At 33.5% G+C, this 27,226-nt stretch overlaps 3 protein-coding genes and 1 long non-coding RNA gene across 11 annotated transcripts in view; 2 read left to right on the top strand and 2 right to left on the bottom strand.

The window, feature by feature from the left end:
- The window catches only part of LOC141405703 (dihydropyrimidinase-like), a 65,346-nt gene extending 53,393 nt beyond the window's left edge, over positions 1-11,953 (bottom strand). Inside the window, exon 1 of one of the 4 annotated variants that reach the window (XM_073990393.1) lies at positions 11,815-11,953. The gene's annotated coding sequence lies outside the window, so the exon portion shown is untranslated. Of the gene's footprint in view, positions 1-4,913; positions 5,052-5,225; positions 5,382-11,814 lie in introns of those variants that run through there. The other 3 variants (XM_073990386.1, XM_073990359.1, XM_073990367.1) reach the window with 3 other exon arrangements.
- LOC141405781 (uncharacterized) overlaps positions 1-18,544 on the top strand; it is a 33,871-nt gene extending 15,327 nt beyond the window's left edge. The window contains exon 2 of the long non-coding RNA XR_012413266.1: positions 18,167-18,544. This is a non-coding gene — a long non-coding RNA (uncharacterized lncRNA). The remainder of the gene's footprint in view (positions 1-18,166) is intronic.
- On the bottom strand, positions 183-11,954 carry LOC141405753 (guanylate kinase). 5 transcript variants are annotated; one of them, XM_073990449.1, is made up of 2 exons: positions 11,815-11,954; positions 183-1,404 (listed from the first exon to the last, which is right to left on the bottom strand). In XM_073990449.1, exon 2 carries the CDS (start codon positions 1,240-1,242, stop codon positions 589-591), a length of 654 nt encoding a protein of 217 aa, XP_073846550.1. In that variant the 5' UTR covers positions 1,243-1,404; positions 11,815-11,954; the 3' UTR covers positions 183-588. The 5 variants fall into 5 exon arrangements, with proteins under 5 accessions (XP_073846550.1, XP_073846553.1, XP_073846543.1 ...); XM_073990452.1 differs by having other exon boundaries at positions 183-1,234; XM_073990442.1 differs by having other exon boundaries at positions 183-1,213.
- A 1,418-nt stretch (positions 18,545-19,962) lies between the features above and the next one.
- Kat60 (katanin p60) lies at positions 19,963-26,835 on the top strand. The gene is made up of 7 exons (XM_073990286.1): positions 19,963-20,166; positions 21,790-22,011; positions 22,082-22,305; positions 24,333-24,676; positions 24,747-24,868; positions 25,661-26,217; positions 26,286-26,835. Exons 1-7 carry the CDS (start codon positions 20,155-20,157, stop codon positions 26,482-26,484), a joined length of 1,680 nt encoding a protein of 559 aa, XP_073846387.1. The 5' UTR covers positions 19,963-20,154; the 3' UTR covers positions 26,485-26,835.
- Positions 26,836-27,226: the final 391 nt, after the last annotated feature.

Raw genomic sequence — 27,226 nt, 5'->3', positions numbered from 1 at the left:
TCCATTAAATTTCCACATGGGGTAAATAAGCAACGTTTACATATCATTATTACACCTTTCGTTACAGTTTATTTTGTTATCTGTTTCCAATTTGTGGTACGAGTGCCTGATTTTAGCCTCATTGTCCAAAGTGAACTTATACACCTGCTTCTCAATTTCCAACTAAAATGAAAGCGAACAAATTACAAATAAAAATTCAATTTATTGATTTTTATTCTATGCGTCTACATTCTTCACAACAAATTAAAACCATTAACATTTAAACTAACTAATCACATAATATGAAATGTGTGTTTTAGCAGTGAGTGCTCTTCCCCCATTTAACCAAATTCTCTACACCTTAAGCTAAATTAGATTAACACACAAAATTTAGAAAAAAAGAAAAAAAACACTACCAATGTTTGTTAAATACTAAAAATCAATTTTCTAGTATATAATTTATTTAAAATTTTACATTTAAAACCCGCATTGTTTGAATGCCCACAATCTAATTATGTTATATGTTAACATCACTAGGATTTTTTCACATTTGTACTTAGCAATTATTATGTAGAAGATAAATGCATTTTACATTTATACATTTTGAAGTTACCAACAGATGTTAATACCAGCCGCCTCCTGGGCTTTCAACTCAGCTACAATATATTCACGGAATTGCTCATAGGCTTCATCGATATCAACATTGTTTATGATCTTATGGAAGTTACCAGGGGTCAAACCATAAGCAATTTCGGTGGCAGCAGCATCCAAACGCTTTTTCAGTGTTTCTTCGGTTTCAGTATTACGCTTACGTAAACGTTCTTCCAATGCCTCTATTGATGGTGGGTTATTGAAGATTAAAATTGGATTAAGGTCGGTCTTTTTCACCTGTTCCACACCCTGGGGTTCAATGTCCAGAATACAAACTTTACCAGCACTTTGTACCTTGCGTACGGCTTCTTTGCTTGTGCCATACATATTACCACTAAATGTGGCCGATTCGATAAATTCGCCATTGGCAATGGCCTTCTCCATATCTTCACGTTCTACAAAATTATAATGGACACCATCCTCTTCACCCGGTCGGGGCTTGCGGGTTGTATGCGAAACACTAAAGCCAAACGTATTGGGAAACTCTTTGAACAGCCTATTCAAGAGTGTACTTTTGCCAGAACCCGAAGGTCCACAAACAACAACTGGTCTGGGTCCCTGTTTGACCATAGTGCTTAAAAGCCTATTGGCAATGAAAAGAATGCTAATCATGATTAAAAATGTTTCACAAAAGTTAACAGATTTCTAGAACGGGTTGAGATTTGTTTAGTAGTTTTTTCTAAATGCAAAGTTGCTTAGTTTTCAGTTAGTCGTTTGGGTGGGTGGAGATGAATAAATGCTTTGGACGCTAGAATTAAAGGTGCATGTGGTGTACTGGAAAGAAGAAGAACAAGAAGGCTAATATATCCCCAATGTAGTGCAGAATTTTCGACAATTTCAGTGTGAGAGAACAAAACAAAAAGTGTCGAAAATAAAACAAATACAAAAGCAAATGATGGTGAAGAATGACGGTATAAAATAAAAAAATTATGACGGCGATGGTAATCTTTGTAGGAAATGCAACAAAATTTTACAAAAATTTTCTTTATAATATAAAATTAAAATAATTTACTTCATTATAAATGCGAAAGCAGAACAAGAATATATCGACACCTCCAAATAATAGTATGCTAAGTCTAAAAAGTGAGTTTTGCAGGAGAAGCTCTCAAAGTTTGGATATTTTTTTGAACTCCAGTACTATGCTAAGTCAATATTTGTTTATAACTTCTGTTCGGATTGACCGATCATTACCAAAATTAGACAGAATTTAAGTTAAAGGACGTTCGAAACCTCCAAATAATAGTTTGCTAATTCTGAAAAGCGAGTTTTGCAGGACAAGCTCTAAAAGTTTGGAAATTTCTTTGACCTTCAGTACTATACTAAGTAAATATTTGTTTATAACTTCTGTTTGGATTGTCTGATCAGTACCAAAATTTGACAGAATTTAAGTTAAAGGACGTTAAATATAAAAATGTAAAGAACTTGAGAACATGCTAAGTCGACTTAGCATACTATTGTTTGGAGGCGTCGATATATGTACATAAGGTAGGTATGTAATTAATTCGATAATGCCGTATTGCGTTCTTTTTATTGGAACGGAGCATGAATACCACGCACCAGCAATTTAAAAGCGAGGAAGGCTTTACAGAACTTATACATATATGGAATGAATAAAATCAGGGGCAATTTCATGAATTTTTTGTATCAGCTTTTGTATCCTTAAGAAGTTTTTGATGCTTAATGTTTAAATCGACTACGCACTTGTGCACTATAATGTCAATATCACCTGCTGCTATAAAAACCTTTGAGGATTTTAGCTGCATTTTTTTATCGGAACTAGCTGTCATTTGACATTTAAGGATTCTCTACCAAAAATTGTCAACATACATCCATGTTTTGGTGTAGGTCCCATATAACGGTACCTCCCGATTTTCGATATTTTAGGGAGTTTAGTAACAATTTTTGGCCGAACTAGCTGTAATTTGCCATTTGAAGTGCCTAGAGGTCGCAGCACTCCTACACCAAAAATTTTGCAAGATAGGTCCATGTTTTGCTACAGCCCCATATGACGGTACCTACAGATTTTAGATGTTTTGAGGAGTTTACCTAGAACTGTTGACCGAATTATCTGTAATTTGTCATTTGAGGTTCCCAGAGGTCACAAAACTTCACCACCAAAAATTGTCAACAGAGGTCCACACTTTGATATAGGCCCATATGGTACACAGAAAATTTTTTTAGCAATTTGAAAAAAAATTCAAAAAATCAATAAAAAATGTATCGATTTTCCGGCGATAAAAAAATTGTCATATTGACAAAATTCGATAAAATTATTTGATCACAAAGTAAAAATACAACTGATAAAATATTTCACATATTGACAAAAATATTTATCAAAATATTCCATTTTATCAGTTCTGTATAAAAAATCGATAAATATTTTAGTCAATATGTGAAATATTTTATCACTTGTATTTTTACTTTGTGATCGAATAATTTTATCGAATTTCGTCAATATGATAATTTTTTTTATCGCCGGATTTTTTTCTGTTTAGTAATTTGAAGCAATTTGAATTCGAATCGTCTTAGAGAAATCGGTCATTAGTCTTCTTTTGATATCAAAAGTTTTTGCAGCGAGGAATGCACCAAAAAGAATAAAACATCGAATTATTATTATAAGAATACGACCTGAATTCGACTTCTGGATAACCTTACTAAATAAACCTTGGATCCAACAGTTCTTATAATGTCCAAAAACTCGATAGTTATGATCAAGGCGAATTGCACCATGGTTATGATATATGATCTGTAGGCCTATTCTGTAACCTTTATCGATTGAAAAGTTGTTAAAACTTCTTTTGTTTTTGTAACAACTAGAAAACACACAAATGAAATTGTTGTAAAATACACAATGAGTAAAGATATTAAAAAGTTACAGAATAGGCCCCCTGACTGAACTCTTCCTTAACAATATTCATAGATATTAAGAGGCAACCAATTACAATAGAAATGGGTCAAGCATATTTCAATTCTATTATCGTGGTAATCGTTCAACCAAAGTATGTATCAATATTCCATTTTCTGATATATAAAATCTTGGTCAACACCTCAAAGACAACTACTTATAATCTTCTGGTATCTATTTTATCTGCTGAATATACCACACCCAAGTTCAATGGCTCTTATTGGAATTAGTATATGCAATGTCATTCAAGTATTATCAATGCATAAAATATTGGAATTGCAAATGGAATAAGAAACAACATACAACCCAAATGCAGGCAGCAATACCGGTAAGTAGTGGCCAAATATGTTATGACCAACCAACAAACATCGACAACAAAAACAACACTTGTAACAACCATAAACGTCGTCTAGATAATTAACTACAAGAGACATTGGCAATTAAAAACGCACAGAAACTCGGTATGTACGCACCATCCAACCAAACAACCAACCAATAAGAAAATCTTCTTTCAAGTCGGGGAAGAAACTTTCTTTTTTCGCATTTGGAAAAATGGTTGAAATTCGAGACAAGTTTTCCTCCAATGAAGGTAATTAAAAGACAATTCAAATTGAAAGCCTAGAAAAAACAAACCCAGACAAGAGGAAAATTCAAGTCTACTACGCAATATTTTGAAGGAAAATCAATACTTGTAGGTCGTCGAATGCGCTAGTTTTTAATGTAAACCCACCACCGCCACAACAACCAAACAACCATTGCCTTAAAACCCAAGCAAAGGGTGTTCAGACAAATTTGTTGCCATCCATATACCACCACTATCTTACCAACAACAACATGGCTGCAACAAAAGTAAAAAATATGTTATTTGAGCCCTCTTCAAGGGGGAACCTAAGATAAAAAGCACACGAAAATGTGTATAGAGCACAATGAAAAAATTAAACCACAAGTATTTCTATTCAAACTACTTTTCTGAAAAAATGATTTAATTACCAACCGTAAGAGGTATTTAAACATGAATTAACATTTCTTTTCATATAACACCATTTGTATGCTTTTGCTGAAGCATATTGAGTTTTATGGCTAAAAAGAAATAACGGTGTAGCTTTACACCAAATCCGGTATACATACATGGGGGACGACGACCACCCATAAAAAAGCAACAACTAAAGTCCGTACCTATTTGGAGGGGAGAGACCTTAAAAGGCGTGGTGTCGGCTAGTAGAAATAAAATCAAATACCAATATATAATTGTATCATAGGTGTTAACCGGAAAAATCCATAAATTTCACCATATATGTAGGTATATACATACACAAATAAGTATGTATTTTTCGGCAATGTTGTTAAATATGGAATGTTATTAAGAAGGAAAACATACCTTTGGTAACTGGTTGATGCTCACTGGATACAACTTTACAGATATACTAAGGATATTCTCTTAATTTTTTGTTTTGTTATTTTCCTTTTATAAATAAAGACCTCAACGACTTTTATTAACACAATTAATTTTTATAAGGTTTTATTTTCTTTCACTAATTGAGCATTTCTACTTTACTTATACACACACACTACGATGACTTTTGTGCTATTAACACAGATTTTATTTTAACAGTCAGAAATAAGCCCAGATTTGTAAAGGCAATGAATTTCAATGAACTATTTTTTTTAATTGTAGTTTGTTGTTTTTCACCTTTATAAAATGCTTGTTATCTCAATTGTAACGTACTATACACACTCACTTCCGTCGAAAGACTGATTCGAATGACTGATGTATTTCGTTGGTATACTCTTGGTGCGGAACCACCATACACTGGGTTTACAGCTGCTTTGGAGATAGCCACAACAAAATACAGGCCATCATCATAGCGTAGAAAACCTTTTCTCAGTGAAATACACAAAATATGAAAAGTATCTACAAAAACACGTACATACATTATTTGTTGACATTTTGCGGATACTCACACTCAGTTGAATGAGAAAAATAAACTCTCTTTACCAATACCTCTCACTCTTAGTAGGAATTGTTAAACTCTTATTGGATTCGTTGTTAAATGTGGTATTACCAGATAGAATATAACGAAATACATATAAAGGTGACCATTAAACTTGATAAGAATTATACGAAGAGTTCCATATGAAATCTTTAGATTCTATACGTTAGAATAGGAAATTGATATCATACGTATCAAGGCATATCGACCAGGTAGTGGCATCGACATATTTGTAATATGTTTGCTCTGATCCAGAACCTGCAAGAAGCTACTATTTTTTACTACGACAACATTTTTTCCTTTATGTTATCGGAAAAAATAGTAAAAATTAGTAGATTTTTGCAGTACTGGAACAAACCAGTTATTTCAAAAATTTCTTTATGTTGTTGAGTAAATTACAACAAAAATATTTTTTTATAAAGGGATTTGACACTTCATATTCGAACAGCTGTTGTGATCGAACAAAATAGTAGATTCTTACAGTTCTGGAACAGACTACAAAAGTTATAAAAACTTGTAAAAAACAACAAAATAGGAAATTCAACGTACTAAAAACATAATATTAAAATTAGATAAATACATAAAAAAATAGTTTTGAAATCAAATGAAAAAATAAGAAATCAATATATATATAGTTATAAGGAACACTTTTTTAAATTTATTTTATCATTCACAAAATAAATGACGGGCTTTAGAAAATATTCTTTCAGATGGCGCCGAACTAGCAGGTGTTCTTATGAGGCTCCCACCATTCCAATACATCGAAATTTATATATATGATATTTCAATTGATATTTCTTTCCCTGCTGTAGTTGAATTCTGTAACGCATAATTTTCATTCATAATTTTGCGTTTTAATTTTACCGATTTTTGTCGGTAACTCAAAAAATGAGTTACAGAATTCCACAACTGGTATTGTCATCGATAAGCTCTAGACAAAGTACGTCAAAAATGATGATCTATCACAAGCTGGATATAATGTGTAAGTTTTTCATTTAACTTTTGGATAATATCCGATTCTGATACTTGTGTGCACATATTTATTAATTTGTGGATCTGAGGAATCACGCATAATGCGCCTCAATAATTTTGAATACACTTCACAATTCACTTGTATAGTTTTTTACATCTGCTGCAAATCACTATTTCTTTTAGAACCACTCCATTTTCATTTTTTATGTCCGTAAACACATTAAAAACGTCACTTCCTGGCCCTCTTTTCATTATCGTATATTCTCCCCATAATTTATGCATCTTTTATATCACTGAAATTCTCCATACTGAAACCACAAGGACACAACCTTTTTTTAAAGTGAAAAAAAGAATAAAACAGGCTAAAGGGACCAGATTTATGAAGAAAAATTGTGGATTAAAGTGGGATTTCCTGCGGTGTTTTCATAAGTATTCAATATTTACATTCAAGTGTTCGAAGGCGTTCAGAATTTACACAAAATTGATACATGCAAAAATAGTTTACCTGTATTTATGACAATAAATTAGCGAAGAACACCATGGTTTTCCCAACGCGTTTTCTATCTATTACAATTGTTTCCAATTTTGGGAAACATATTAATGTAACAGGCTGAAAATGTATACCTCTTTTTATGTAAATGAGTCAGTGAAAGATTCGATTTACCGGTAAATTTTTACAATGATTGATTTTTTTTTTTTCAAAATTTAGGGGTCGATTATAGATATCAATTATCGTTGAGTGGAGTTGTCAGTTGTCAAAATTACTTTATGTATGGCAACCATCAACTTTAGTTGCGAATTTCAGTTGACGAACCGGCTATTTTTCAGCAACCAGTTATTTTCAGTTGCAGTGAACATTTTCGAAGAAACAAGAAGTAAAATTGATAGGAAAAAGCATTTTCTTAACAATTGTTGATTATTTGCATGATTAATTGATTTTGTGTATGAAAAATATGGTGAAAATAACAACAGAACAACAGTTTGAAACATTAATTGATAAAATGAGTGCAAATCCAATGTGCACATGGGTCCCATCTATACAGCCGACAACACCAGGGAATTTCGTTTTTTAATAAAAATGAAAATGATCATGACAATGACTTTTGGAAACTTCCCTCCGCAAAAAATCTCAACGCAGCGCTCATTTTTAAAAGTGGGGTATCAGTAACTTACTTTGAAGTCATCCTTTAACGTTTCCATAATGTAAACTACGGCATCCTTTAGCAATCGAAAATACGCCTTAAACCTAAAATAATTTACTGGTTATACAGATCTTTCCAACATGAGTTTCAGCTCACAGTGCAAATGGCAATTCCAATGGACTCGACTTGTCCCTCAAATTTCTTCTAATAAATGTCATGTCCTGTACATTTTCTTAATCATCAACAAATAATTCCACTGAACTAATTATTTTAAAATAGGTTTTTGGCGAATTGTGCCTTTTGGTTTTATATAGAGTTCACAAGTTTGAAAAAACACTGATCGATAACACGTTTATCGGCAACCCAGTTGGGTTGACATCAATAATACAACATTTCATCTCAGTTGTGCTGACAATTGAAAACGCAACTCAAGTTTAGTGGCAATGTATAATCGACCTCTTATTATTTATTACTACATACCTGCATATAATTGGCCTGTTCCCGTACTTTATAAAGTGGTAAAAGTCGTAAAAGTTGTAAAAGTCGTAAACGATTTTCATATAAATTTTGTGTACGGGAACGCAAAATGTGTAAAAGTGGTAAAAATTGTAAAAACTTTTTAGTTCTGGAACAGAGCTAATATTTCTAACACATAAGCACATTGCAGTAACATAAATTTACAAAAGACACACACAGGCTGACTTCCGTATTGTCAGTTGCTTTGTATTCGTGCATGAAACGCAAATTACTATTTTTAATCTTTTCGTCTTTTAGAATGCTTGCTCTGTAAAAAATGCAAAGATAACAATATTTTTATTTCATAAATAAAATTCGGACAAACATTCGAAATACTTAAGATACATAAATATGATTAACTACGGCAATTTTTCCCGAATTTTGGACAAAAATAGTTATTAGCAGTCCTTCTGCATCAATACTCGAAGTCTCATATGCAAATAAATGTTGAAAGCGTTTCAGAATACAGTTTTGAAAATCATGTTATGTCAAGACATGTCGGAAATAACGAGGAATAACAGATTATTAAGGACGAAAAATTTCTCGAAAATAATACATTTCTTCAATAGGTTACCCCACGTTCATTCCTGGGCAACTTACTCCATTCCTTTCAAATTTATGTATTAATTTTGGACCTCGATTATCCGTGATTGTCAGGACCGGAGGCATTACGGATAATCGATTTTCCCGGATAATGGAGGGAATGTTTTATGCAGTTTTTGAACATATTTTTAATTAAAAATGACATAATCAGGCATGTCACAGATTCCGATCGGAATGGTTTCAATTCCGTAATTTCATTTCGATCGTATTTGTTTTAGCTTCTTCAGATTTCGATCGATTTGGTGAATTCCGAAAATCGTATTATTTGTATAAATATGGCAACATTAGAGGAATCAAAAGAAACGAAACAAAAACATATGATTAGAAAACAGTGTAGAAGTGGGAATTGTGAAAATTTTGTGTTTAAAGAGAGCTTTTTTGTGCGAAAAGAATGTTAATTTCTTTATTGAATTGTCAATTTTTCTATTGTTTATGTAATTGAGGCGCAAAAAATTAACTTAGCACTAAAAAAAAATTTGCTATTTTTTTTCTTTTGTTTTATGTTATCATTGTTTTAATTTATCTTTTGTAATGCCAGATTGTCTAGTTTTTACAAATTTACATTGTTAACAATTGATTTGGTTGATTGAGAAATAATGGAAATGTGCGAATTTTTTAAAGAAAATGATAAAAAAAATATATGAAATTAAATGTGATTTTGTTAATAAAACAATTGCTCTGTTCCAGAACCTGCAAGAATCTACAATTTTTTACTACGATAACAATTTTTCCTTTATGTTATCGAAAAAAATAGTAAAAATTAGTAGATTCTTGCAGTTCTGGAACAGACCAAATATCTTCATTATTTTAAAGTGTTTTTATAGTGTTTTAAAGTGACATGTTTCCAAAAAATACAATTCCACTTGAGAAACCAAAAGTGGTTTAATTCCGATAAAATTTTTCGTTTTTCGGTTTCTGAAGAAGCTAAATACGGAATCAATTCCACTTTCGATCGGAATTGGTTTCTGTGACATGCCTGAATATTGCAAAAACCATGAGACAAAGTCAATTCAGATGAATATGATGATGATATTTTTCCTTCTAAAATTTGGTGGATTACCGTAACAAATATAATAAAAATTGCAGATTTTCATATCGACACCTCCAAATAATAGTATGCTAAGTCTAAAAAGTGAGTTTTGCAGGAGAAGCTCTAAAAGTTTTGAAATTTCTTTGACCTTCAGTACCATGCTAAGTAAATATTTTGGTCTGTTCCAGTACTGCAAGAATCTACTAATTTTGACTATTTTTTCCGATAACATAAAGGAAAAAATGTTATCGTAGTAAAAAATAGTAGCTTCTTGCAGGTTCTGGAACACAGCATTTGTTTATAACTTCTGTTCGGATTGTCCGATTATTACAAAAATTTGACAGAATTTAAGTTAAAGGACGTTAAATATAAAAATGTAAAGAACTGGAAAACATGCTAAGTCGACTTAGCATACTATTGTTTGGAGGCGTCGATATTATATCTGCAATTTTTATTATATTTGTTACGGTAATCCACCAAATTTTAGAAGGATAAAAAAATATCATCATCATCATATTCATCTGAATTGACTTTGTCTTTGTGTAATATGGGAGTATTTCCAGTTTTCGTTTGTTTACCTTTTGTTCGCTTAATCAGATTAATTGGAAAGTGTGTTTTTACTCCCGGGTATTGAAGACCAAAATTTATTTTCTATCACGGATAATGGAGGTTCCCGGATAATCAACGTTCAACTGTATTAAGTTTGGACCATTCGATAAAGAGATAGTATTCTCTAGAAGTAAAAACGGCTATTTTGCAATTTTGTAAGCCATAACTATCGTTCATAGTAAGCGTAGAAATTCAGTCGAACGCGGACAGTATGAAAACTTGTATAGCTTAATTGTTACTCATAATTTCTCACAGCTTTCGGCAGAAAATGATTTACGAAACCGTATTCTAAAACATCAATACATTTTATGCCAAATATAAAACGGAACCTGCGATTTTTACGGCGTAGAAACCAAAGTGTGTTTATATTACGCTAGCCAGGCATTGCATTTCCAAACGCTGGAAACATTTATTTGCATATGAGACCACGAATATTGTTGCAGAAGGACTACTATTAGTTATTTTCGTCAAAAATTCGGCAATAAATTGCCATAGTTAATTATATCTATCAAAATTTTCTTCAGTATTTCGAATGTTCGTCCGACCTTTTATTCATGCACATTTTTTAATAAAAATATTGTTATTTTTACATTTTTCTACAGCACAAGCATTCCAATAGACGAAATGAACAAAAATTAGCGGTACTTTGCTTAAAAAAATCCTTAAGTACCACAAACAATTAATACTTCTGGGTGTACGAATACGAACTTTAGGCGCCATATGTACCTAAATGACGGAATAAATTAAAATTAGTTTTGATATTTTAAAATCTTCCCTGTTCATAGTAATTACCATCAATTGTTTCACATTTACATAGTATTAAATATGTAATTAACAACGATTTTATTCAGTTTTTAGGGGTGTTCGAATATGAACTTTGCATACTGTATACGAAATTAGTCGTATTATGTACATTAATCACAAAAACTCGCGATTGTTTACAAGTAAATGACTAAAGACTGACACCATGAAAATGAATGCTATAACATTTACGTCCGCGAACGTGTTAAGTATTGTGTTTCAATACGTTTAATAACCGCGGAGAACATGTTATTTACACGCATTTTATGGGACGGCGCCTGTTTAAGCAATTGTAATTTCTAGGACCTCATCAGCAATGGTTCAGTGTAATCCTTGTATGTCACTTCCATTGCTGGTTGCATACAAATAGACACTGTAGACTGTAGGCTTCAAATTTTAGTTAATATTGAATACTCTTACAATAGCACTGTCGTATGCCTAAAATATATTTAATGTTAACAATAGATTAATGTTATTCCTTTCAAATATAGTGTGTATCTGTTATCCATACATGCAAAAACATTTCTTAACTCTTATTGCATTTCCTTCAAAGGTTTGTCTTAATAATGAAACCAAAAACCAAAGATATTCCAAAATAAACACTCTCATTATTACCTTATTTGGAACGATTTTAAGCGGAAACTGGAAATGTATATGTACTGCTTGCTATTGATTCGGCTATATTATGACTAAGAACACGATAGTCCTACAATGTTCTCTGCGTCTGGAGTATTTTGAGGTGGTTGGTTGATTTTTCTACTACTAATATCCTCAATCCAATTAGAAATTGAGGAATGAATAATTCGCAATGTGTTTATTAGAAAACGATGAATGTAGCAAAATATCGATAACAACATAAATCGATAACGATTTATATTTTTACAATTATCGGTCAGGCATAAAATAACTAATGATACGTTTACACCATGGTACAATAAAGTAGAGGTAGGCAAAGAATGAAAATCGCTGAAAAATACAAACCTGCAGCCATGGCTTAAAATGTTAAATTGCATTGTGCAATAATAACGGTAGATGTATCTGCTTAGTTAGTCCGTTTTACAAAAACATATGGAATGTACAACTTCACAGTTTATGTGTTAAAATTACCAAATAGAGTAAAGGCCTAGGTACATAAGCTGCCTTGCCTGCTTGCCTTGATTGCTTCTGATAAAAGAATAAAAAAGAAAACGGCAACCCAGTTCGAAATTTGCTCGGCCTTCTTTATCCTTTTACTTTTCTTATGTCAGAAACAAAGCAGCAAACAAGGCGGCGAGATAGCTTATGTACCCAGGCCTTAAACAATAATAATTATAATTACTTCAAAATAGTCTGGCTTAATCCCATTGTTGTTGTTTTAATATTTTAAAACAACTAGTTTATTAGTGGAAAAGATTTGGCATTGTTCGCCAAGGGGCAAGGCAGGGAATACTATAGTTTCGATTCTCGCCACAGAATCTCATCAGTTTGTGGATATTCTCCACCGAAGTTATTTTTCAATAACTTCTTCAACAAAAAACTTGTTATACCCAAACATCAATCGACAGCTCGAAGTATAAAGGTAAGCAAAGAAAAAAGTTAAATGAGAAGTTTTTCCTTGGCTACCTCACACAACTCCGACGAAAGTGTCTGCGAAAACAGTTCAAACCTTTTCCACTAGTATGTGTCGTCGAATTTCAACGAATGCACACACCAAAATTTGGTTGGTCTGCTTTACAGCAAAAACAACACACGTCGTGCCAGTGTCTTCAATTAGAAACATTGTGGCGTTTTTATTGGGATAGCGTTTGCAATTTTGTCTTTTTTTTTTTTAAATACTTCTTCAACAAAAAACTTTTTATACCCAAACATCAATCGTCAGCTCGAAGTATAAAGTTAAGCAAAGAAAAAAAGTTCAATGAGACTGATGTTTGGGTATAACCATGGTTCAATTATTAGAAGGTTGGGCAGGTTGATAAAATGTTTAAAAAACAACTCTGAAGCCAGTTTGCTTATAACTTCAAACAAATGCAACAAGTGTTGTTCATTTGAAATGTTGTCAAAGTTTGTATTGTTTACATTTTGTTTATTTTATCTTGTTTGACTTAATTTGTAATTGTCATTAGACACTTGCGTAAGACTAATGATTTACATATATATTTTCCGCGCCTCAGTACCGCAGGCTCTCTCTCTCTCTCTCTCTCTCGGTCTCTTTCTCAGGCTGGTCTATTTGAATATAAGAAAGTTGGTTATGAGTACTTCAGCTACATTACCAAGTGTAGGTGAAGTCCCAAGACTTGCACCATTCTGTTGACAGGTGCATGTAAGCTTTGCATGTTGCACGTAACTTGGTACTTGAACCACGTCTGATTTCTGGTGTTGGTTCCATTGAAATGTCTTTGTAACAACTTTGGACTTGCAAGCAGTTAACTGCTTTGAGAGCAAAACATGCTTCGCACTCGGGAGAAGGCGATTGTGACTGGGAGCAATTGGCTGTTAAAATGGGAACCACTCATTTTCATTTATTAAAATGCTAACATTAAATAAAACAATATTTAGAGAGACCTTTATAGTTTGGTACATAGTAAGTTGTATTACTCCTAGGATGTTTGCCCTTAAAAACGGTTAAATCGGTTTGCGTTTTGATATAGCACCCATAGAGCCGTACCTCCCGTTTTTTTGGTGTTTTTAAGGTTCATTATTCAAGCGAAATGGCTAAAATTTGGTACCTCGGTACCTATAGCTGTTGGATATATAATATATTTCTGTACAGAGTTGTCGGTCCAAAATTTTGTATATAGCCCCAATCACAAAGGTTATTTTAAAACCATTTAAGGATTGCCTAGTATAGTGTTGTGATAATGGCATGAACGCGATGTAGTTGGTAAACCTGGTTAAAGCATTTATGAAGACATAAGCTTCGTTCCCGCACTTTTTAATAGTAAAACTCGTAAAAGAGAGAAATAGAGAAAAATTGTTGTCACAAAAAAGTTTTTTCAAAAAGTTCGGGAACGGAAAAATGGAAAATACGTCAAAAAAACTGGAACAAATGTCAAAGTCGGCGTATCAGCCCATCAGACGCCGGCAACCATGTTACTATTTTTTTACTCGCCCAAATTTGTCGTGTAAAAAGTTTTTAAAGAGAGCGTCATTCAGCCCCATTTTTGTTTAAAGACTTTTACAACTTTTTTGTGTACGGGAACGCTTTTTCGAGTAAAATGTGTAAAAGTCGTAAAAATTGTAAAAACTTTTTAGTTCTGGAACACAGCTATAGACAATGTCTTTTGTGGTTTCGCTTGTCCAATCAACCAGATTGGAAGCCATTTATTTATGTCATTTTTTACTAGGAATATCTGTCTACAAGTAGTCATTTAGTCTATCCTTCATCCGGTTGTATTGAATATATATGTATGAACATCCGAAATGATGATTCAGCAGCGGTTTTTGCATACCACGTTCTTCGTAACTTTTAGCCAAATCCTCGGAATCGAGAAGATATCGAACCTTATTCTTTTTTTTAAAAACAACATGTAAGATGGACAATGAAAAGTGAATTTCTCCAATCTGTATCTCAAAATGTTGGCCCTTTAATGTAGGTCCCATTTTCAGTACATTTCTACTTTGGTTCGTTATTATCATTGTCTAGTGTAGGCTTTTTTGAATGAGGGCTCTCAGCAGCCGGCTTGTACAATTGCAATAAAGTTCCTGGAAAAATTAATTGCACAATTTATTCCGATTTGCTGCCACAACCTGTTTCACGCTAGGATTTAGACACATACATATGTTAGAGTTACCCATAGGTTCAGTTATACAATCCCAGCGAAAATTTCAATTCAAGAAATTCTAGGTTTTCGTGGCATTGATAAGTACATACCAAACAGACACCAGCTCATTTGGACAAATCATCGTGGCTTTTTGGGGCTGCAAGTCAGACATGAATAGAATGCTTGTCATTTAACGGGACACTGCGTATATGTGCATACCTTTTCGTCAAATGCTCCTAATAAAGCAGCATATTCTTCCTCCAAGACATCTAAAATTGTGGCACTGGATTCGTCCAAAACATTTTTTCCAACTTCCGGCTTTCTTTACGTTTGGCATAGCTCAGATATAAAACACACGACAAATGTATTTTTCCCAACAAGATAAAGCACGCATTGAATTTAGTTTGTAAATTATCAAGTTTTATATAAAAACAACAAAATCTGTTTACATAAATTCAATAAATATTTGAATTATTTTTTTTCAATTGTTTGAGTGGAGTATTAGAGTATGAATTCAATATATTTGTTTTGTCGTTTGTCAACCTTTGTCAAAACTGTTTCGACACAATAGGCGGACCTCAAGAAAAAATTGTAATCATATGTTTGCTGTGTCCTAACTTGTAATGATTGTACCATGGGTATAACAAGTTTTTTGTTGAAGAAGTTATTGAAAAATAACTTCGGTGGAGAATATCCACAAACAAAAAACAGGGGAACTGATGAGATTCTGTGGCGAGAATCGAAACTATAGTATTCCCTGCCTTACCCCTTGGCGAACAATGCCAAATAGTATCCACTAATAAACTAGTTGTTTTAAAATATTAAAACAACAACAATGACTATTTTGAAAAAGCAAAATTGCAAACGATATCCCAATAAAAACGCCACAATGTTTCAAATAATAATTACTTTAGCTAGACTCCAGAATATTGTTGATAGAAAAGTGTTTCAAAAATAACAAAAGTGGGTACAACTCATGATGAAATAATAAGGTGGCGTAAAACGGCCAGCTGATTGGTTTCAATCTGTCAAATATTTTGTAATTGTGAATAAATTGTATGAAAACGTAAACAAACATTTTGACGTACTGAAGAATTTTCGGCCAAAATAGAGTTGTTGTTGTGCTACTTACGTGACCTGTTAAATAGATCTTGGTACAACTTATTACAGTAAAAAATGTCATTCTCTTAATTTCTACTTGAGAAGTGATTGGTGGCGTCCGATTTTTAATTTGTCTAATGATGCTATAAAAATGCAAGCCATTGCGAAATATCCCAGAATAAATAAAATGCATTTATTGTTTGTGCAAAGAACTTTATTATATAAACACACATTAAAAAAAAGACGCCATAAAATTCAAGCGGAATTGGGCTTACTTTCTCCGTTCTCCATTTAATCCAAACCCATCTTATTTTGTTTCATCACCCTAAAGGCTTTTTATGTTGCCTTCCCATCACTAGTTCAGCTTTAGACATGGACTCCAACTCCACTCCATTACAAATTCCCGTCCCGTGAATTACCGCAAAAATGTTCGCAACTTAAGTTTTTAATTCTTTATTTTATAAAAATTCTTAGAAATTTATACACTCCTTTTTGTTTTGGGAAAAATGATTTCGCCAGCGACAGGTAGGGATTAACCATGGTACAATTACCAGGTAGATGCATCAGTCAACAATTACAACAAAAAACAGTTTAGTACTGTGAAATGTCAAAAATGTTTTCCAAAAATAAAGCGATTCACATAATTAGAATTATTAAGAATTATTTCAAAAATCCACCAAAAACTCACAATTTTTTATTTAAATGTTTGTTGTTTTTTTATTTTTGTGATTTCAATTACAACAGCTTTTTTTGTTTTTTGAACGCACACGCAGAGTTATAGGTTTGGCCCTCAACGTATTCGTTTGATTTGTCAGTAGTCACACGGGCAAAGTTTGCGGTAAAGAAAATAGAGTTTATGAGAGAGAGCGGAGAGGAAGAGCCCTTCTATAGTATTTGCGCGTGTGACTATTAACTTTCTAGCGATTCGATTCAGGGGAAAGCCAAAAACAAATTTTAACTAATGTTTGGTTTACATTCGGCTTCGTTTCGTGATTTCAAAGGCTTTTCGTGATTTCGCGCGGAATCAAGCAAAATTTATCATGATTTCGCATACAAAAATGAAATCATCTCATTTCGTGATTTCAGCGAAATCAACATCGAAATCACAGTACACATGATATACAACCTTGCTTTTGCCTAAAAAAGTACCAAAAGTTGCAACACTTTTCACGTATGACAATAAACAAGGTAGATGTGCGAATTGCTGCAACAAAAAATGTCAGTATCAAAATTTGTAAACAATGTGAAAAAATATTAAACTACTTGGTTACAATGCTATTTGTTACATTCGCGCTTGTGCGGCACTGTGGTGGAGGGTCCAACTAACTCAGGGGAGCTGCTCTCAAGGCGGTTCCAACCCTAAAACCATCAGCCTAAGGGAATGCACAATAAAAGGGAGTGAACACAAAGACATACACAAAAACAAACAACAAACACAAAATACCCCGTGACAAAGGTGCTTGATGACATTTGCACCCACACATAGCCCGCCCAACCTTGACCCTTCAATCCTTTGTTTTCATATCTTTCAGAAAGGCCCCGTTTCCCACACACACCTACTTCACAATTTACCTTTTGTTATCCCCCCTTTACAAAACAATTAGCACATCATATTCTTTTACATTTAAACACAGGAAATATTTATTATAAAGTCTTTCATACTTAAGTCTAACAAACAAACATTAATTTGAAAAACTAACACCAATTATATAACTTCCTCTTTCTTTTGAGTCAATACTCAGATCACCTTCCTTACGTTTATATTAGTTACCTTTTTAGGCCAACCAGGGCCGACAATTTTTACTCTTAGACCTGCCTAAAAGAGCTCTGTTAGCGGTTTCTTGGGACTTATTCAAATGTTGACTCCCATAAAAAAAATCAATTAAATATCTCTCGAATAAACGCTACAAAAGGGTAATCCTACACTCACTTTTAAAACTTGGCGTTAACTTTCCTCACAATTAAATAGTCTTTTTGAAATTTTAATATCTCGACAACATTTAGGACAACACAACTTAACCTAGTTTTTGTTAGTTTTCAATAATTATATCTTTTTTCTTTGTTTAGTATTTTTTTGTTGTACTTAGCAAAATTTTCTCATAGTTGATTTCTTTTCTCTTTTACAGGTGCATGGCCGTTGCTTTTGGGTGCATTACTCGCAAATTCAAAATAAACATCATTCGTTTGAAACTCATCAAGCGGACATATATTGGCATGGTCATCAATTCAATAAGTCAAGCGTTTTGTGAAATGACATCTTCCGCTCTTCGATTAAAATTTTTGCCTCACCAATAATTAAATGCTGACCCCCTCCTTGATAACAGCAGAGGAGGTCAGTGAACGTCTGGCTTTTACAGTTTGGCGTACACTTCAAATAAAATAAAACACAAAATGCAACTATAGAATTACAGACGCTACACAATTTGTCATTAACACTTACGAATATTAATAACGCCCACAACATAAATAAAAAGTAGACTTCAATGTCTTCAAACAAAGCAAAATTATTGTTGTTTCAATGGGTTTTGGTTGGTTGTTTTTTTTATAGTTTATTGATCTCAACGGCTACTTGAATCACCTTTACGGTTTATATTACCGGCACCACTTTGTAAAAGAAGCTTTCTTTGTCGACTTCTGTGCTTTTATATGGAGGAAAACGACGCTGAATTTCCCTCTTTTTCTTTGTTTTCCCATTTTCTTACATTTATTGGCCTTTGTTGGTCATTTTCAACTACAAAGCCCTATATGAGGCCGGGTTGTATTTCTTAGGTTGCGTTACTTGTTCACTAACCTATGAATGATTGCTACTGGCAACGCTATTTTCTCAATCACCAGTGCTACCAGCAAACTGTATCCGGTTTATTTCTTTATTGTTGGCTGGTGCATTCAGGTTATTAATGCTGTCATCCAAAAAGTTAAAAAACATTAAAAAAATATAAATTTCTATTGAGGCCCGCAACATATTTTTCATTGTGTTCCCGTACTTTTTTAATGGTAATTTTAGAAAATAGAGCGAATTGTCAAAACTTGCTTCCCCATACAAATTTCCTAAAAAATACGGGAACGGAAAAATTACGGAAATTGCAAAAACTCCAGCAGAAATGTCAAAATTAACGTATCAGTTATAATATTAGATACCAATGAACATATGTACATGCTTGCTGCTGGTTTCTACTAGGACAACATTTTATGGCAGAAAACAGGAGAAGAGGGTGTTATTCGTCGCTATTTTTGTTTAAAGAGAATTGCAAGTCTTGCTAGATTTCGGTGTACGGGAACGCATTTTTAGCACTAAACGGAAAAACTACTGCAAGTACTAATATTTTGCAGGTTCTGAGCACAACTTTTATCTATCAGAATTTATTATTATGATGTATCAACGATATCATTTTTTTATTTTTTCATTTGTTGGTACTATACACAATTAATACGATGTATATGGTCTGTTCCTTAACTTCTGAAAATGGCAAAACCGGCAAAAGTAGTAAAAGTTGAAAACTGCTGCCATATGAACTGTATTGTGTCTAAAGTAAAGAAACGCTTTTCGAGTAAAAAGTGGTAAAACTTGAAGATTCTTGAACGTAAAGGAACAGAGCTATAGATAATTTTACGATAATTTTCCAAATAAAGTTGTAAAGTTCTATATTGTCGTAAATTGTTGATGATTAATTTAATTTACAACAACTTGTTTTGAAAATTCATGTTCGATCAGCTGCGACTATGCTTCTACCTTGATCATTGCGATACGTTTGAAATCAACAAAAAATAAGTGTAAACACCGGGGTGTATTTCAGGATTTCGTGAAATCCAGTGGATTTTGGAGCGCAAGTGTAAACTTGGCATAAAACTAATTTAGTTTTCGGTAAACAAAACACACCTATTATTCTAAACGTCCGATAACAGTAATCGATAACCTTCGGTAATCATTTCGTTGATTATTATATTAATCGCTTTGCTGCCATCACCAAATTAACTTTGTGAAAGAAATAGAAATGCAGTGAAAAAATAAAAGTTCCATTTATAAAGCTAGCTTTGGATAACAAACCATTAATAAATTAAGAAAATATCTAAAAAATTTTCGCACGGGAACAGTAAATAATAAATTAAAATACTCATGTCAATAACCGTAAGTGTGCCAACGGAAAACGAATGCCATAAAAAACCTAGCCATTGAAATTAAAAGAAGAAAAAAACAAATTGACAAAGTGCGTGAGATAAAGAAGCAAGACGAGACAGAACTAAATGACGTACATATTGTGGAATGATGGAGGAGTTGTCGAAGATAAGGAAAATATTATTATTTATAAATATTATAGAAAATGGTTATTGCGTGCAAAATGGTTGTACATTTTCTGGTGTGTCTTTATTTCCTTCCAAAAGAGAAATGATGACCATACAATGCAAGTGGGCTGGTTTGGCACAACTAGCCACAACAACAGCAATTACACACTCATCCAGCCAGTTTTAATTGCCACTCACTCAATTGGCAATAACTTTGTGCAATAATAATAATTGATAGTCGGCAATGATTAACTAATGCTTTTGATGTTTCGTTTTTGGCCAGAACAAGGTCAAGAGATCTATTTTAGTTAGCTGGTATAAAGGGCGATATACAGCAAAGAAAATTTATGTAGGTGCATGTTTATTATTATGAGCATAACAAAAAAGTGTGACATACATGTACACGGTTAGGTGCGCTGTCGTAAACATTAAATTGAAGTTTTTATTATTAAAACAAAAATCAGCTAGCGTTCACACTTTCCATTTTCCATTATTGTTACTTTCTATACATCAAACAAACGACAAAATGACTAACAAAAGAAGAAGCAAACCCTTCTTTATCTATTGTTGTTGTGGCTTTTTCATCTGCTGACTAAACTTAGATGAGCCGAGCTGAACTTCTTTGACAACTTCCTCTTCTCTTTGAACATTGATATTCTCGTCAAAATTAGCATCTTCCAGACAGAAATTGATTTATTTCCATGAAAATTTTAATATTTTACGAGGTTGGTATAGGAAAAACCTCGACTTTAAAGTTCAAGTAACAAAACGTACATGTGCCTATACAAAAAACAATACCTAAGGACCCATTTAGTTTAGGAAATTCAAAGAAGCTGGCACTCGCAATAACTCACGTATGAGTATAATGAGGTATTTAAAATAGAAAGTAAAGCAAAAGTTTGCTCAAATGAATGGTGATACTTAAAATCTTCCATTTGTGAAATATCTGTAGCAACTATTCAATGTTCCTTTCCTGTCACCCATTTAAATTTTCTTCTTTTTATAGTTCCTCTTCTCACTATTGTCTAGCATTCAGTGTTAATGCAATAAATAGCCAGGTTTCAGGTTGAGTGACAGCTATTAATTTCAGCTACTTGTCCTTCTATATCTAAACATTCTACGGGCAGGTCATATAAAGGAGGCATCATTTGTTGCATAGTGACAGTGAGTTTGATGAAAGGGAAGGGCGAGATACCCTACAGTAATAGTTCTATATATTAGTCTAATAGATATACTAAACGGGCTTGAAAAGTATTTATGCTATATATAAAAAGAACTGTAAAATAGATTTTCGGGGATCCACTTTAATCCCAGGAAATTTTTTATCCATTTAGAAATCTTTGGAATTTCAAGTTTAGTCATAAACCCAGCGTTCAATTCTTGTCATTTGAGGGTTAAAGTTAAAAGCACAAACATATACAATTTTTTATAATTTACACGCTTAATTGCATTCAATACTATTTTACAGCTATTGAGAGGAGGCAAGCAAAAGACAAAATCTTGTGTAGGAATGACCGTGATGTCCAAGACTTCAATAGCGGAAATATGTGAGAATGCAAAATTGGCCAGAGATATGGCCTTAACCGGTGACTATGACTCAGCTTCCATATACTATGAAGGTCTACAAGGATTATTGGCTCGCATGATAAGCTCAACTAATGATCCCCTGAGAAAGGGTAAATGGACTATGGTAAGTTGACCTGCTGCAACAGATAAATATAGATAAATGAATAACTGTAATTGTTTTGTTGTTTTGCCAGGTTAAACAGCAAATCAACAAGGAATACACACAGATAAAGGACATACAACGCACTTTGTCTGAAATGACTTTGGATTTGCAAAGTTCACAGTTTGCATCGAAATTTCGTACACAAACCAGTGAAACAGAAACCAAAGATCCCGCCTCATGGTTTAAACCTGACCCTGATATTTGGACACCACCACCAAAAGATCCTGATGTATGGGGACCACCAAAACCAGAAAAGTATGTTAAAAAGAACTCAAAACATTTTTTTCATTAATTTTGCATAACGGAAAGAAAACAATAGTGCATCAAATATTTCGCGGAATACGCCATCGTCTCTAAATCCCAATCTTAGATATTATCATCTACCATTCTGTGAAGAAGCATCAGCATAGAAAAGGGAGTGACACATTCTATTTCTAAGCTACTGTAAATAGTCTATACACAAAATACCCTTGGTAATACGAAAGTTGTAGCCACTGTACAATAGTTGAGAACGAATGTTTTGTCGTCGATATGTCAAATTTACACTAGGAACTTTAAGGGCTTGTTTCACTAAGACGATTCGAATTCAAATTCGTTCGAACTACAACCATACGAATTTGAATTCGAATCGTCTTAAAGAAGCAATTTTGGAATATTGTTTGATTTTCGAATGCTTCCTCCATATTTATATTAGGCAATTTTCCTTACGGCAATTGTCAGTTTGTCTGTGAGAGAGGGTCTCTACATAAAATTGACAATTGCCGCAAGGAAAATTGCCCTATGTAAATATGGACGTACTTGTTTAAAAAGGCACATCGCTGCTACCATTGACATTCAATATTGAGTTGATAGAATATTTTCAAGTGCAAAATTTTCATTGTTTTAATTTTCATCATTTCTATATTTTCCACGCCGATAAAAGGTGAACGAGAATCAAACTTTTGTGGTGTTTTCTCCTCATTTCTAACTGACGAGTTACGAATCAATACATTCATTTGCCCCTTCCATTTTTTTTTTTTTTCGAGGAAAAAACCGCAACAAGTATTGAATTTCGTGACGTTTGTTTACAAAAGTTTCATTTACAGTCGAATATTTTATGCTACCACATTTGAGATCTTCATAATGTTGAATTTCGTACAGTAGCAGACAATATTTTTGCAAAATAATTTTGATCTGCTGTTTTGTATAAACTTTCGCTTTATTTATACAAAATGCGCTTTATTTAATAATAAAAGTTAAAAAGCTTTCAGGAACATTGTTTCTGAGTTCGGCCGAATTGTAAAATTTTTTCAATTTTATTTAATTTTAATAATTTTTTACTGTTTTAGTCGATGTGATGAAGTATTCAAAAATTATACCGAAGAAAAGAACAAATATTTCAATCAAATTAATGATTTGTACTTTTTTGAAATTAGCCAGGCTATTTTTGTCCGCAACTGTATAAAGTTATATAACTAATTCTGTAATTGTTCCATCAAATTGATTTCGTTGACGTAATTGAGATGACATTTTGCAAGCACTGAATTCCCACCATTGAACATTCAATGATACGTATGCAATATTCCAATGCATTAATAGATATCAATAAAATAATAGGGTTTGAGTGAGAGGTAGGGTAGCTGAGAGGAAATTTCCCTAATGCACAGTATCGGCAAAAGTAATAACAATGTCTTACATATTTTTAATGATCTTGTTAAATTCTTCAAAATATTTAAATTACACAGTGCAATAATATTTAGTCTTAAAAAAAGACAGGAGGAACAGAAAGGCTAATGAGATCGTAATACCTTTTTCAAACTTAAATTAAAGATGGTCTACAGTCCTCCCCTACACAAATTTAATTTTTCGCTTAAGTGCAGATTAAGGGCTGTTCGAGGATTTTTTGAACGTTTCAGTTAATGTGGTGTTTATGATTTTGACTGCAACGATATAATTCCTTACGTGGACAATTCCATGCTTTCTGACATAATTACCCAAAAATTCAAAAAATTCTAGTGACCAACTTAATTGGCTGGTTGGCAAGATATCTTTCGAAACAAATGACTCAAAATTCAGTTCTCAGATGGACTGTGCCCGTCTATTCATTCAGGTATCTACTTCATAAAACTTCAACACACACCACTTCTCGGATCGTGAGGAAAATTTTAAACAGTGGGTAGACATTGCGACCTTGACTCCTACAATAAAATTTTTCTTTCTGGGGGAAGTCTTAGTCGCGTTGCTATCGATAGCTTTATAATTTTTGTCGCTTTATTGAAACGTCGCCTCTCTTTTGTTTACAGACCTGTAGTACCCAATCGTAATCGTAGTGTGCCGGGTAAAAAACCATTACCTGGAAAAAGTACTATACCAACACGTAACAGTACTTCAAGTAACGGCCTAAACAAGAAATCGAATACTGGTACATCTTCAGCGCGTTCTTCAGTTAATTCACGTGGCCCATCCACTACACGGAAATCCGCTGCTAGCAGTACCAACTCCACTAGTTCTAAGGACAAAGATGATAATGGCTCCAACAAAGACCATGACGAGGCCAGAGATGATGAATCACCCGATCAAGAGGAAAAGGAAGAAAAGAAATTTCAACCAAATAATCACATTGAAGCCGAATTGGTTGATATATTGGGTAAGTGGTGTGGTGTCTAAAAATAAAAGTGTTTCTTGTTTGTATACCCAAAATTAAACATGCATTTTAGAACGTGACATCTTACAACGTAATCCCAAAATACGTTGGAATGATATTGCCGATTTACATGATGCTAAGCGTTTGCTGGAAGAAGCTGTCGTATTGCCAATGTTAATGCCGGATTACTTCAAAGTAAGTAGAAGCTATTAAAAGTATCATCGTCAGACTTTTTATCTTTCGTTGTTTGCACAACGTTATATTGACCCAATATACTTAAAAAAACTTCCGCCTTGTCGTAATTCCAAATATAGTGAGTAGACGTCAAACCCAAATATAGATCGTAAATAAAATGTTATCAAGTGTCACGATTTCATACAGCAAGCAGACCCTAACAAGAGCCCAACGAGTAATCGCAACACATTGATGTTTGTCATTTAAATTACAATTATCGAGAGTTGTTTTTGTTACAAACAAGCACGCTCCAATCCAGCAAAAAAGTGTTATCAAATAACGGGGGTTTTAACCAATTATTAGTGGGTCATAAGATATTTTTGTATACATATTTAAATATGGGTCACAGGGCCAAAACGTTTGCAAAAAATAACAATAATTTTTATTATTATATAGGTGAAAAAGGTATCAGCTTCATCTAGGATGTTTTCAGAATCTTGTGGCCTTTTTTGGAAATAGGCACTTGCAACAAAAATATAGGAATAAATGGGGACGTCTTGCTTATACAGTTGATTTGGATTATAGTTCTGAACATTGGCGGAGGTGGTGGTATCTGATCTAATTTTGGGAGTCATTCCTGCCAATAATTGTCGTGCACATCAGCTATTTTAGTTGGTCGGCGTAGGATTTTTAAGCTCAGACAGATCTTCAATCTATTCCAGAAATTAAATATAACAAAGTAGTCAAATTGCTACAAAAAATCCAATGATTTAAATACATTTCAATTAAATATATTTCAATTATTCTCATCAGGGTATTCGGCGGCCCTGGAAAGGTGTTCTCATGGTTGGTCCACCGGGTACTGGTAAAACAATGTTGGCCAAAGCGGTGGCCACCGAATGTGGTACCACGTTCTTCAATGTATCTTCGTCAACATTGACCTCAAAGTATCGTGGCGAATCGGAGAAAATGGTTCGCTTGCTATTTGAAATGGCAAGGTTTTATGCACCGAGTACCATTTTTATCGATGAAATCGATTCGCTATGCTCCCGTCGTGGTTCCGAATCAGAACATGAAGCATCCAGGCGTGTCAAATCCGAACTGCTAGTACAAATGGATGGTGTGGGCAGTGAGGAGGCCAATAAAGTTGTTATGGTATTGGCTGCCACCAATTTCCCCTGGGATATCGATGAGGCTTTGCGACGGCGTTTAGAAAAACGTATCTACATACCGTTACCCTCAAGTGAGGGTCGTGAAGCATTGCTAAAGATTAACTTAAGAGAAGTCAAGGTGGATGAAAGTGTGGAGCTGGCAGAAATTGCCCAGAAATTGGAAGGATATTCGGGCGCGGATATAACAAATGTTTGCAGGTAAATAAACATGAATTGATAAAATAACAAAAAATGTCAATTCACATTAAAACAATTTCCCATTTCAGAGATGCTAGTATGATGTCTATGCGTCGTCGTATTGCCGGCCTGACGCCAGAAGAAATTCGCCAACTGGCTAAAGAAGAAGTCGATTTGCCGGTGTCGAAACACGACTTCATGGAGGCCATTAGCCGCTGCAACAAGAGTGTTTCACAGGCTGATTTAGATAAATATGAAAAATGGATGGCTGAATTTGGTTCGTCATGATGGCCGCAAACTACAACAACAACGTACAACAACAATACTAATACAAAACGTCGCATGCTGTTGTAGATCTTGAATGCAGTTTACAGCATAGCCCAGTCCACGAAATCCCCCCTAAAAAACACTCACCTAATTAAAGATTTTTTGTGGAAAAATCTTAGCCAAGCTAAGCTCTTCTAAAAGCATAACCTCCACCACCCTTACTTCCACTAGATCCCAGATGTGTTTTGCCTTAGATATTTTTTCACAAAGTGATAATTGATCTACCATGGCAAAACAGCTGAGGGATAATAAAACTGACGTAGATGTGACACCCGATCACCCACAACACGTGCCCTTAACAAAAACTAAAAACATGAAATAACATGGAAATTAAAAAAAAAAAAACTTTATAAACATAACAAATGAATGGAGAAAAGACTAACAATAACAACAACAATAAGTCGTACATTTTATAGGAGCAAATTATTCATAATCATAATAAGTACAACCATATACTAATTTAAAACAGAAACACCACAACAATCACTCGTCGTCGTACTACTACTGCTGCTAGTATTTTCATTCTTCATCCTTAAGATTGTCATTATTTTTTGTAATTTTTTCTAGCATGAATCGTTTTGCATTCACTTGCATTTTGTCCATTCCCCTCAATCCACACAAACACACACTCCAAGTGCATGCATCCATTGTTAACTTGCATTGCAATACTCCAACTACTACTTGTCCTTCTTACATATATTTA

The sequence above is a fragment of the Musca autumnalis genome, unplaced genomic scaffold (assembly GCF_047663935.1).
Source record: "Musca autumnalis isolate F117 unplaced genomic scaffold, ASM4766393v1 scaffold_1, whole genome shotgun sequence".
Taxonomy (NCBI): Eukaryota; Metazoa; Arthropoda; class Insecta; order Diptera; family Muscidae; genus Musca; species Musca autumnalis.
This window is presented reverse-complemented; position numbering and strand designations above follow the sequence as displayed.

What these genes read in the sequence shown, in the direction of transcription:
- LOC141405753 (XM_073990449.1), bottom strand. Translation starts at nt 1,242, where the DNA reads ATGATTAGCATTCTTTTCATTGCCAATAGGCTTTTAAGCACTATGGTC.
- Kat60 (XM_073990286.1), top strand. An exon ending in GAAAGGGTAAATGGACTATG is followed by an intron (nt 22,012 to 22,081) that starts GTAAGTTGACCT and finishes TTGTTTTGCCAG; the next exon opens with GTTAAACAGCAAATCAACAA. An exon ending in CGAATTGGTTGATATATTGG is followed by an intron (nt 24,677 to 24,746) that starts GTAAGTGGTGTG and finishes CATGCATTTTAG; the next exon opens with AACGTGACATCTTACAACGT.